The 11,591-nt window shown below is 51.8% G+C and overlaps 1 protein-coding gene across 1 annotated transcript; it reads right to left on the reverse strand.

The window, feature by feature from the left end:
• Positions 1-373: 373 nt before the first annotated feature.
• CD19 (CD19 molecule) lies at positions 374-7,167 on the reverse strand. Its single transcript, XM_059896380.1, has 15 exons — positions 7,077-7,167; positions 6,540-6,827; positions 6,013-6,216; positions 5,602-5,895; positions 4,457-4,564; positions 4,138-4,186; positions 3,726-3,814; positions 3,225-3,338; positions 2,998-3,102; positions 2,848-2,916; positions 2,684-2,740; positions 2,532-2,588; positions 1,862-1,954; positions 1,657-1,759; positions 374-1,546 (listed from the first exon to the last, which is right to left on the reverse strand). Exons 1-14 carry the CDS (start codon positions 7,165-7,167, stop codon positions 1,671-1,673), a joined length of 1,707 nt encoding a protein of 568 aa, XP_059752363.1. The 3' UTR covers positions 374-1,546; positions 1,657-1,670.
• Between the last annotated feature and the right edge of the window lie 4,424 nt (positions 7,168-11,591).

Consider the following 11,591-nt stretch of genomic DNA (forward strand, 5'->3'; position numbering starts at 1 on the left):
GAAACTCCTGCAGGAGAAACACCCCATTGTACAGATGATGATAATCACCTCCTCCCCAATGTTACTTTATAACTGGGAACACTGAAGGTCATTGAGCTTGAGTAAGTTGCCTAAAGTCAGCTAGCAACTGAAGTATTGAACTTCTCTGTGCCTCAGTCTTCTCAGCTCCAAGGTGATAATAATTTTAGCGTACCTTTTTCATAGAATTGTCATGAAGATGAAATGGGATGTTACTTGTAAAGTATTTATTAGAACAATGCCTGGCACATCATAATAGCATTAATACAGTTAAAGTAAGTTTTAAAGGTTCAGAGATAAAGAAGGAATAGAGTCTCAAAAACAAACACAGGACATTATGAAGAAAGAACAGGTGCGTTAAGAAAAGGAATTCTAGAAATAAAAATATAGGTACTGAAAAAGTCTAGGCAATCTTACAGAGAGCATTGAAACTTCTGGAGCAGGAGAGGGACTAGGTTTCAGATGCCAGTCCTGGGTTTCAGAAGAGCACTGGAGCTGGGGAGACCAGGCAGATGACACCAAGACTATCAATGACTGAGTCCACCTCTGCCTGAGACAGGCAGGAATTTGGGTGTGGTAGAGCTTGCTACATAATGGTTTCAGGGCCTGGAGACTTTTAGCTCTGAAGTCTTTGTGTTTGTGGTTTATATCATAGGCAGTTTACCAGGCAGTAGGCACAATGGCTAGAACAGCAGCCAGATTTCTGGATTCAGCTCTGTGAAGTGCTAAGTGCATGACTTGGCCTCTCTGACCCTCGGTTTTCCATCTACACAACTGCACCTAGGAAGGGAGAGTGTCAAGAATGATATAGGCTCTGGAATTAGATGGCCAGAGTTCAAGTTCTGACCCCAGCATTTATTATCTAGGTAAGCCTTGGGCATGTAATTTAGGGTCTCTGCCTCAGTCTCCTCATCTATGAAATAGGGTTGTTTGTGAAGATAAAATGAGCTAATATATATAAACATACACACACTTAAAGTATACATAAAATACTCTGATACAATCCTGGCACATAAGAGATGATTAGAAAGGTTAAATGCCTTCATTAATGTTAGAACATAGTAGATGCTCAATAAATGGCAGTGATGACTGCCAATTCCTGGATTGCTTCGTCTTCACTGGGCACCACGAATACAACTGCTGAATGAACAATGATTGAATGACTGGCTGGCGGGAATGGCAGGCAAGTGAGGGAGATGAGTGCAGGCCAAGCCCCAGGCGGGGAAAAGGCCCTGTGGTTCTGGAGATGCAGTTCTCCCTCCTCCGCTGGATTCAAGAGGGGATGGGAATACATGCATCCTCACCTTCCCTTCCCCTCCCACACAAGGGCACTATGTCACAGGATTGGAAGAGCTCACTGAGTTTATTTGGGGAGTGCAAAGGGGGCCGAAGTTTCGCTTGTGTACACTGTGTGTGTACACAGATAACACGCATCCTGAGTAACACTGCTCCAGAGGCTGGCGCCATCTGCTGGGGGTCCCAGATTTCAGAGTCAGGTGTGGATCTCAGGGGCCTGAGGAGGCCCATGCTATGCAGAAGAAATGGTAATGGGGAGCAGGCCAGGAGCCAGCACCCCACTACCATCCCTATTCATCTCCCGTCTTCTTTCCCATCCCTGGAGGGCAGTTCCCAGCTCACCTGAAGGGAATCACCTAGTTGCTCCAGGTGCCCATGTGGCCCCCTCCTCGCCATGCTGGTTCTGGTCCATCGGGATTATCCATATTCTCGTAAGAGTCTGCATCTGGTCAGGACCAGGAAGGAGTAAGATATAAGTGGAGCTGAAAGTCAGCCGGAAGGGAGGAAGCCTCAGAGGACAATGGGAGACAGCAGGAGAAGCACCCACCTTCTTCATGACTGGGACCAGGCTGGGCTTGAACAAAGCGGAGCTGGGGGGCTGCATACAGGATCCCTCTCATATCCTCATAAGACTGGGACCCTGCTTGGCCAGGGGATGGAGAGTTGGAAGCCTGGGAGCCATGCTGGGGGCTTGGGGAAGGGAAGTGCAGCCTAAGATACTGAGGGAGTCTTAGGGGCAGAGGAAAGTGGAAGGCTTGAACAATATTGTATTAGGAAGGAGTGACAGGGGTAGCATCAGGTTCTGGGCCCTTGTTTGTTGTAGGGTTTGATCACATGTGGTTAGATTATGGTCGTGGTCAGAGAAAAAGTGAAGAACGGAATTGGAAGGAGTCAAAGTCAGAGTTGTGTGGAGGTTGTAGAGACAGCTCAGGTCAAAGCTGAGGTCTGCATTGGGGCTGAGGTGAGCTGGAGGTCAAAGTCCAGGCTGGAACTGGATTGGGGTTGGGGCTGATGTTGATGATGAGGGATGGGGTGAATAGTGGGCGTCAGGATGGGCATTGGGGTCAGCGTTGAGGTTAGAGTTAGGAGTCAAATCTAAGGTCAGGACTGGGCTTGGGTTTGGGGTCAGAACCAAGGTCAAGGTCGGGCCTGACATTAGAGCCGAGGCCACATCAACCCAATCTGGACAAGACAGGCAGGTCCCAAGCACTTCTCACCAAGGGAGGTTGCCTCCCTGCTGGGGTCCCAGGCTGACCCATGGGGGCTCAGGAAGTCTGGAGAAGGAAGAGGGAAGTCACTCCCAGCCTTCGCGTCACACACACCACCACCACCACCCACCCCGCAGGAATGTGACCATCCTCACACACACCTGTTGTCCTGGCAACTGGCTGGGCCAGTTCTTCATCCTCATTCTCATAAGACTCAGCTGCTGCCGAAAAAAGAGAACTCCAGGGACCACTCTGGCCCTGTAGGGGATCCACAGCCCTGTGGGTTCTCCCAAGTCTATGAGGCCCCACGAGTACCCCAGATTACCGTTGGAGAAGGAGTCTTCATCCTCAGGACCCAAGACCCCTTCCTCAGGGTTCTCATAGCCGCTGCCATCTGGTGGAGAAGGAGGGGGATCCAGGGAGGGCCCACAGCCCACCCGGCTGAGAAGGTGAGGATGAGGGAGGGCAGTCTTACCCTGGGAGAGCTGGTCCTGCCCAAGGTTGGAGTCGTTCTCGTAGAACTCGGAGCCCTCCTCACTGTCCGGCTCCTCATAGGCCTCCGCTTCCTCTTCTTCTGGGCCTGGGGTTTGGGGATGGGGGTGGGAACCGGGTCACGGCCCCCCTCCTCCAGGCCCCAGTCCACTATTCCCGCCACAGACCGCTCCAACACCTCCCATGTCAGTAACCACCCCCCTCGATCACCGGTTCCTGGTGGGCTCCGGGACCCCGCGGCTCTGGTCTCCTGGACGTCGCTGCGCGGATTTCCGTAGGACGGCACGGTGGCTCCCAGGCCCGCAGCCCACCGCAGGGCGCGTCCTGGCGGGTGAGAGGAGATGGGGGCGGTCAGGGCTACGGGCAGAGGATGCTTCAGGGCCTGCTGGAGGACTCCGGGTCTAGGTACCCAGCCTTGAGCCAGCGGGGCGGGATCTAAATCTAGAGGCGTGGCCTGAAGTCTCGGGCGAGGTTCTGGGGTCAGAACCGGACTTCAGGTCCCGAGTCTGGGGGCGGGGATACGAGTTCTGGGGGCGGGCCTTGGTCCTGGGGGCGGGGCTCAAGTCTGGGCGGGACTCCGCACCATGGGGCGGGCTCTTTTCTGAAGGCGGAGCTCCGAGCTCGGGAAGGCCTGGAGCTCAGGGGTCTAGAAGGATGAGGCAAATGGGTGGGGCTCTAGCTCTGGGTCAGGGACCTGGCGGTGCCTCCTACCCGTGCCTGAGTGGGGAGTGGAGAGGGAGAGCATGTTCCCGTACTGGTTCTGGGCCCCGTTTCCAGGGGGAGGCGTCACTTTGAAGAACCTGGCGGAGGAAGGGGAATTGCACTGTGAGGCCAGGCCTGGAGGGGACTGGAGGGGACACTCAAGATTCAGGCTAGACCCTCAGAGGTTAAAATGTGGTCACTTGTTATGAGCACCTCTGTTCTGCCACAGCCTACAGAGGGGTCTGCGATCACTCGAAGGAGGACTTCACAGAGGAGGTAGCTTTGGTGCTGGGCTTTGATGGTTGGGCAGTATTTCAACCATAGAGATGGAGAAAAGACACCCTGAGCAGAGGAAACAGCAAGTGCAAAGCATAAGGTGAAAGTGCAGGAGTGGGAGCCTGGAGGGCGCTGGCATCATTACCTTCTAGTGGGATCTGTCATTCGCTTTCTTTTCCTCCTCAGGATCAGGGCTGGTGGGAGTTAAGGGGAATGATCAGAGGAGGGACTCAAGAGTGAAGATTTGGGGGATGCTGGGAAAGTCACTTGGAGGAGATGGGATTTCAAATTCCAAAGAGCTCGGGTAGTTTGGGGGAGGGGGTAGAAAAGGAGTGGGGGCAGGATTCTGAGGTCTGTGGGGGAGGTGTGGGAGGAGAAACAGATGGTTGTCAGACTGGCCAGTGTGGCCTCTCCTGAGGAGGGAGGGGTAAGTTTGGGAAGACCAGCTGGGGGACATGACTCACCTCTTCGAAGATGAAGAAAGCCCACCAGGGAACCCAGGCAGAAGATCAGATAAACTAAAGTCACAACAGGGACTATCCAGCAACCAGTCTCCAGTAGCCAATGCCATACTGCTAGGGGGAAGGAGCTATGAGTTGAAGACCCCGGGCTGGCATCTTGCTGTCCAGCCTCAAGACCTCAAAGGGCCATAAGTCTGGAGGGCCGGGGCAAGACACAGATCCTCAACATCCCAAGCTACAGGGAGGGCACTCCTCCCTCCCTCTGAGGACCCGGAGCCTGGCACGGGGCCTGGAGTGGCATCTGTTAAGCAAACCATGAACAAACTATGACTATAGTCAGACACAATGTTAGGATTAAGGGGAGCATAATGATCAGCTTCCTGCTGCAGTTAAGGACAGCCATGGTCAACGTAAAGGGCAGAGTTGAGTTCACAAGGTTAGAGGTGAGATGCGGCAATGTGCTGCTGAGGTCGAGTTTGGAGGGAAAGTTCAGGATGAGTTTGAGAATTGTGGTTGCAGTAGCATGGTAGGATTGAAAGAAGGGAGACAGAATGGGCAGAACATTATGGCCAATTTGATGGACAGGTGAGGAAAGGAAGGATGCCCAGGTTGCTGGCTTGGGCACATGGGCAGGTGGTAGTGTCCTTCACTTCTAGGGCCACCTAGAAGACTGTGCTTGAGGAAGATATCAAATTTGATTTTGTACATGTTGAGCCTGCAATGTCCATGGGACATCAAATGGCAATGCCAGGAGTTGGTTGGGTGTGGGGTGTATGGAACTGAGTCACCAAGGCATGGTGGCCTAAGGAGCCATGGGAGTAAAAGAGGTCAAACAGGAAGAGTGTGTAATCAAGGGTGAGAGAGTGTAGACAGGGATAAGAAGAGGGCTCAAGGCTCCAACAGTGAGGAATGAGGGAGGAAGGAAGCCTCTCCCAAAGTTGATGGGAAGGAACAACCAGTGGTAAAAGACCCAGAAAAGTAATGTCTTGGAAGCAAGGGAGGAAAAAGTTGGGGTCAGTGTTCAGTGTAGAGGTTGGGGCTCGGGATGAGGCTGCTACTAGCCCTCAGGTTGGGGAACCAAGGTTGCCGTGCTTCCGGTTCTTCCCAGTAGCCCCACTCAGATGCCCCACAATTGGGAGAAACTCTACCTGACTGGGCAGTGACCTTCAGCTGCACCTGGGTGGTCACGTTGCCATGGTTACAATGATAGATGCCAGCATCTTGAGCTGTGGTCTCGGGCAGCAACAGAACAGCCTTTCCCCCGAGGGTGCCCATGACCCACATCTCTCTGAGTTGGGCATCCTCACTCAGGTTTAGGCTCAGCAATTTGATGCTAGGCTTCTTGGGACGCACATGGATCCAGGAGATGGGGCCTCTGGCCAATGAGGTACGGGATGCCCCACAGGACAGCGAGAGTGTGGAGCCAGGGGCCACAGTGAGGTCTGGGGCAAGGAGAGCCAAGGCGAGGAAAGTGTAGTCCTTGGGGGTCTCCTCCCCTGCACACCCTCCAGTTCCCAGTTACCATCCCCCCACTTCCTGGCATCTCCCCAGCACCTTACCATGGTTGTTGCTCTGGTTCAAAGTGCCGTTAGGTGGGGCACAGGCAGAGTCTGTGTGTAAGATCTCAGGGCGGTTCTTGGCCCACACATAGAGCTGGGACCTTGTGGGGTGACCAGAAGAGGGCCTGGGGCCCTCTGAGGACCTGTCCCCCAGGCCACAGCTTGGGTCATTTAGGTCTGAAGCATTCCACCGGAACAGTTCTCCTGGGAAGATACCCAGAACCAGATACAGAGACATCTAGGAGAGGCAGAGAGATACAGAGACCCAGAAAGGCAGAGGCAAAGACCCAGAGAGAGACAGAGAAACGGCGACTCAGAGAAAAGAGTGAAAGACAAATACAGAGCAGCGCAGTGTTGACGTCACGAAGCCACAGCAGTTTTTAGAAGCCACCTAAAACTGGCTCCCAGCTTGTCCCTCGGACCCTCCAGCCCCTCCCTCCAGATCCATTTCAGCTGCTGGACCTCCTCCATCTACGGTGGGCCTCCCTCTTCTCATCCAGCCCTCCCTGCCCCAGCCCGGACCTCACCGCTGCCCTTCACGCTGACCGTCCAGCCAGGCTGCCAGTCTTGCTCAGAAGAGGGGCCTGGCTGGCACAGGTAGAAGCCCCCCATCTGGTCGGAGACATTGAAGATGAACAGCAAGGTTCCCTGGGGCTCCTTCAGGGTGCCCAGGGGCCCTACATGGATGCCCAGGCCTGGTAACCCTAGGCTCAGCTCTAAGAAGGGTGTTGATTGGGAGCCCCGAAACCAGGCCAGCTGCTCAGGGGGACCATCTGAGAGACCTTCAAGGCATGGCAGCACAGCATTGCCTCCCTCTGTGGAGAGAGAGAAGGATGGGGGTGGGGAGTGAGGAGCCCCTAGCCCCCTTCACGCCTCACACTGGGTTATAAAGCCGACGACCCCACCAGCTGGGAGTGGATACGTCCTCAGAGTCCTTGCAGTCCTCCCCTGAATTTTACAAATAACAAAATGGAGGCTCAGAGAGGGTAAGTGACTTGCCCAGGGGCACCCAACCGGAGCCCAGGTTTCCAGCCCTTCCATCCATCTCTGCCCTCCGGACATACCTTTAGCCTCCAGTAGGTGTGTTTCCTGGGGCCCGACTCCCATGGGGGTAAGGAACAGGAGGAGGAAGAAGAGGAGGAGAGGAGGTGGCATGGTGGCCAGACTCCCCGGGACACCCAGCTTCGCCGCGCGGGGGATGCTGGGGCAGGCGGGGACCTGGTGGGCACTGAACCATGGACGTCTGTGGGGGAGGACGGGCAGTCCCCCCGGAGAGGAAGGGGTGGTCATGCCTCAGGCCCTTTCTCCATGCACCCCTCCAGAACCACAAAACTCGCCTCCTCCCCGCTACCGTGTTTTATTTTCATCACAGCACTTACCACCATGTGAGATGATCTTATTTGTATGTCTCCTTTCTTGATGGATTTCTGTTTCCCCACTAGAAAGCCCCTTGTGGCAGAGACTTTGTCCTGTTCACAACTGTACACACAGTGCCCTGGAACAGCGCTTGGCACGTTATAGTGTAGGCACCAAGGAATATTTGTTGAATGACTGGGTCCAGGCTCTCTCCTTCTCCCCCTCCTCCCTCCTTCAACCCCAGGCTCTTAGTTCATTTCCCTTCACACACACACACCCTTCATTCATTCAACCAACATCTCTTGGGCCTTTCTCCACCTCCGTACAACCAGCCCATCACACATACGGTGGGATCTGGCAGACCTGAGTTTGAATCCTCCACCTCCGCCACTTGGCTAAATGTCTTCATCTTTCTAAGCCTTAGTTTCTTTCTCTGTAAACTGGGGATAATAACCGTAGTCTCAAAATATTGCTTGTGCTCTCAGGTCCCTGGGGCCAGGACGACACCTCCACACTGTGACAGTGTATGGCCTGTTCTTAATTGCTGCTAATTCGATGATGACCCCTGTCCCCGTTTCCCCAAAGTATCAGCCAGGCCAGAGTGACGTGTTACAGATGAGTGAAAGAGGAGTCCCTGCTTCCCTCAGAGATAAAGGGAGCCGAGCTGCAGTGCTGCATTGGGCTTCTCAGCCTCCAAGATCTCCTCCCACTTCCAGAATCCAGACATAACTTTGCATGTTCCCCTTCCCCAGAGAAAAACAACTGTCAGAAGGGGAGACACACTGCCCCCTCGCCCTTCTTCACCTGAGATGGATCCTGGCTTTTCCTCATCCTGCTCTACAGTGCCCGGTAGACAAGTGCTATGTTGAATACAGACCTTGTTAAGACTTGTCCTGTAGCTTGGTATTACAGATGTGCTATCAGTGCAGTAAGGTGAAGGCTGTCTACCCAGAGAAATTCATAATTTATATAAGAAAATAAATTTCATAAATTAAAAAAATATATATTGTTTGTGGAGATTAAACAGGATGATATACATACGGCACTTGTAGCCCAGCACAGCACATAGCAAGCGCTCTCAGTTCATGAGAGACAGTGTCCATTAATAGCTAAGGGTTCAAGCCATTCTGCCACTGGGGCTCCTTTGCAGCGGTACTGAGGAATGACTGATGGTTAATGCCCCTTTGTCTCCCAGTTCTTCCCCAGGAAGCCCCTGCTTCAGTTATGGAAGGAACCCATTTAGAAGTGGGAAAATCGAGCCCTCCCCCGCCACCAAAGGCAGGGTGTTGCCTGAGATCACACACTGGGCTGGTGGTACAACTGGGCACCAGAACCCAGGCGTCCTGACTCTTCAATGTGTTCTTCTGCCACATACCCCTCCATGTCTCCTCTCTCTCTCTCTCTCCTCCCCCCCACCCCGCCCCACCCCCTCCATGTGAATCTCTGTGTCTGTCACTGCTGCAGTCACGGAAGGAAAAGGGCCAGGGACCCAGGAGACCTGCTTTCTCAGTTGCTGGTTCCCAGGCCCGTCTCACTGGGCTGTGGCTTCCTGTTTGCCTTAGGCAAACCCCAGGGGACCTTCCGGCTGGCAGGGCCCCCACCTCCCTTTGGGGGTGTTGGGGTGGCTGGGGTGGGGGGAAGAGAATGGAGCCGGTGAGGGGGCAGGACCCCATCTGCCTTTCCTTCAACAGAATCTCTCTCATCCCTTCACTAGCTTCCCAGCTGCCTCACAAGCAGAGCCTTCTTGCTAGAGCATGTCAGCTCCCTGCTTAGAACATTCCAGCGACTGTTATCTGCCTAAAATAAATATTCCAAAGGCCTGGGGGAGGCTGCCCGTGACTACATTTCCTACCTCAACTCTCCGCCACTCTGCCCCTGACTCAGGGCCTTTGCACTTGCTGCCCTTCTTCCTGGATCTACTCTTGGCTCTTTGCTCCACTGGCTCCTTTCCATTGCTCAACTCTCAGTTCAAACATTGCTTCCTCAGAGAGGCCTTTCCTGACACCCCAGGTACTTTGAAATTAACCTCACACGCCTGTTTTATTTCCTTCCCAGCATTTGCCCCAGTCCCAAAGTCTGCTTGTTTAGTTTTTAGTCTTCTCATTGGCCTCCTGCCCTAGATTATTCATCGTGCTACAACAGGGGTCTTTACTGCCTGGTTCACTGGCATCCAGTAGGTGCTCAATAAGTGTTTGTTGTATAAATGAAGGAAGTTAGTTATGGTTTCCGAAGGGGAAATGAACGTGGTTGGGGGGGATAAATTAGGAGTACGCAATTAACAGATACAAATTACTATACATAAAATAGATAAGCAACAAGGATTTAGTGTATAACACAGGAAACTATCTTCAATATCTTGTAATAACCTATAATGGAAAATAATCTGAAAAAAAAAAAAATATATATATACAACCGAATCACTCTGCTGTACACCTGAAACTAACATAATATTGTAAATCAACTAAAATAAATAAATAAATAAATAAATAAAAAGGGAAGGAAGTTAGGAAGAGTGACAGAAAACTTTCTTTTCTCTTTCCCCCACGTACTCAGTCACCAAAGCTAGTTCATTTTCTATCCTCAATATTTCTAGAGTCAATTTTCTCTTGTTTTGGACTCTTCTCAACCAGAACCATTTCAACAGCTTCTTTTGTGGGCTCTCTGTCCTCTACCTCCTTTACTTCCCACCCACATTCCTCACAGAGAGTGTTTCCTTGGAATCAGCCGTGTGCTTCCACTGCTCAACAGCCTTCAATGACTCCCAGGGTCTCGGGTTAAAATCCAAGCCTGATAGTTGACCGGAACCTTATTTACAGGCAACATTTCATGCCCTTCCCAAGAAACCAAGCCACATATACAGGGAGTCTGGATTTATTCTGAGGGCAAGAAGCTCTTGGGGATTTATAATCTAGGAGTTGACCTGGTCAGATTTGCATTTTCTAAAACTACCCAGGCTGCAGTGGGGTGGGGGAGGGGAGGGGGTTGGAGGGAGGCCAGAGAGATCAGTAAGGAAAGTGTTCATTCATTCATTCACCAAATATTTATTTACTACTGTTTATTTACCCGGCACTGTGCTAGGTGCTGGGAAAATAACAGGGTACAAGAAAGACAACGTTCTTAATCTCATGGAGCTCTGATTCAAGTCTTGGGGCCACAGAAGGCTAAAGGGGGTAATAAACAAGCTAACCAGTAAACAATTGGTTAACCAATTGTTAATAAACAATAAATAAGTTAACCAATAATCAATTTCAGGTGGTGAGAAGTCTCTACTGCGATCTAATGGTGGACAGGTGATAGAAGTGGCTACTTTAGACAGGGTGGTCAGGGAAGGCTTCACTGAGAAGGTGACTTCGGAGCCAAGACCTGGGGTGGGGAAAAGCTTGATGTGTTCAGGTAAGGTCATGTTTAGTTTTGTAAGAAACTGTCGTACCCTTTTCCACAGTAGCTATACCGTTTTTACATTCCCATCAGGAATACATGAGAAACTCAGTTTCTCCATCTATTCACCAGCATTTGGTATTATCACTTTTTAAATTTTAGCTGTCCTGGTAGGTGTGCAAATAGGAAATCTGCACTTCCCTAATGGCTAATGATGTTGGATATCTTCTTTCATGCACATATTTGCCATCTATGACATCAATGAAATGTCTATTCCTGTCCTTCGCCCATTTTTAAATGAGACATGACCTGTTTTACAAAGATCACTCTTAATTGCTTTGAGAATTAACTAACGGGGCCAAATGGCAACACAGGGGGAGCCTCTGGCAGCGTGGAAGTTCAGGAAAGAGATGATGGGGACTGCGGCTAGGTGGGGCTAGTGATGGTGGGACTGGGGCTAGGTGTCAGAGCTGAAGATGAAGAAAAAGGGACCCGTTCTGGAATATTCAGTCTTTTGGAGGTAGAGCTTACAGGACTTGCAGAAGGACACGAAGAACCAAGGACTTGCAGGCTTCTGGAATGTACTTTCCAGAGGGAGAAACGGGTTTGGGAGAAAGGGAATCAAGGCTCTAGACTGAAGTTTGAGTTACCTGTCACCGTCCAAGGGGAGAAGTCAGGTCGGCTGTTGGAGGGGAGAGGTCACAGATAATGAGAGCTTGACCTAGGGCAGCGGCCGACAGAGGAAAGGAGGGATTTGAGAGGCACTGGGAGGTGGAGGGAAGATTAGCAGGAAGCGGTGACCGGCTGAATATCAAAGTGGGGGTGGGGACATGGACGTTTCTGAC

This window comes from Balaenoptera ricei, chromosome 15, assembly GCF_028023285.1.
Source record: "Balaenoptera ricei isolate mBalRic1 chromosome 15, mBalRic1.hap2, whole genome shotgun sequence".
Taxonomy (NCBI): Eukaryota; Metazoa; Chordata; class Mammalia; order Artiodactyla; family Balaenopteridae; genus Balaenoptera; species Balaenoptera ricei.

What these genes read in the sequence shown, in the direction of transcription:
- CD19 (XM_059896380.1), bottom strand. Translation starts at nt 7,167, where the DNA reads ATGCCACCTCCTCTCCTCCTCTTCTTCCTCCTCCTGTTCCTTACCCCC. An exon ending in GAACCAGAGCAACAACCATG is followed by an intron (nt 5,896 to 6,012) that starts GTAAGGTGCTGG and finishes TCCTTGCCCCAG; the next exon opens with ACCTCACTGTGGCCCCTGGC. An exon ending in ATGACAGATCCCACTAGAAG is followed by an intron (nt 3,815 to 4,137) that starts GTAATGATGCCA and finishes TTCCTCCGCCAG; the next exon opens with GTTCTTCAAAGTGACGCCTC.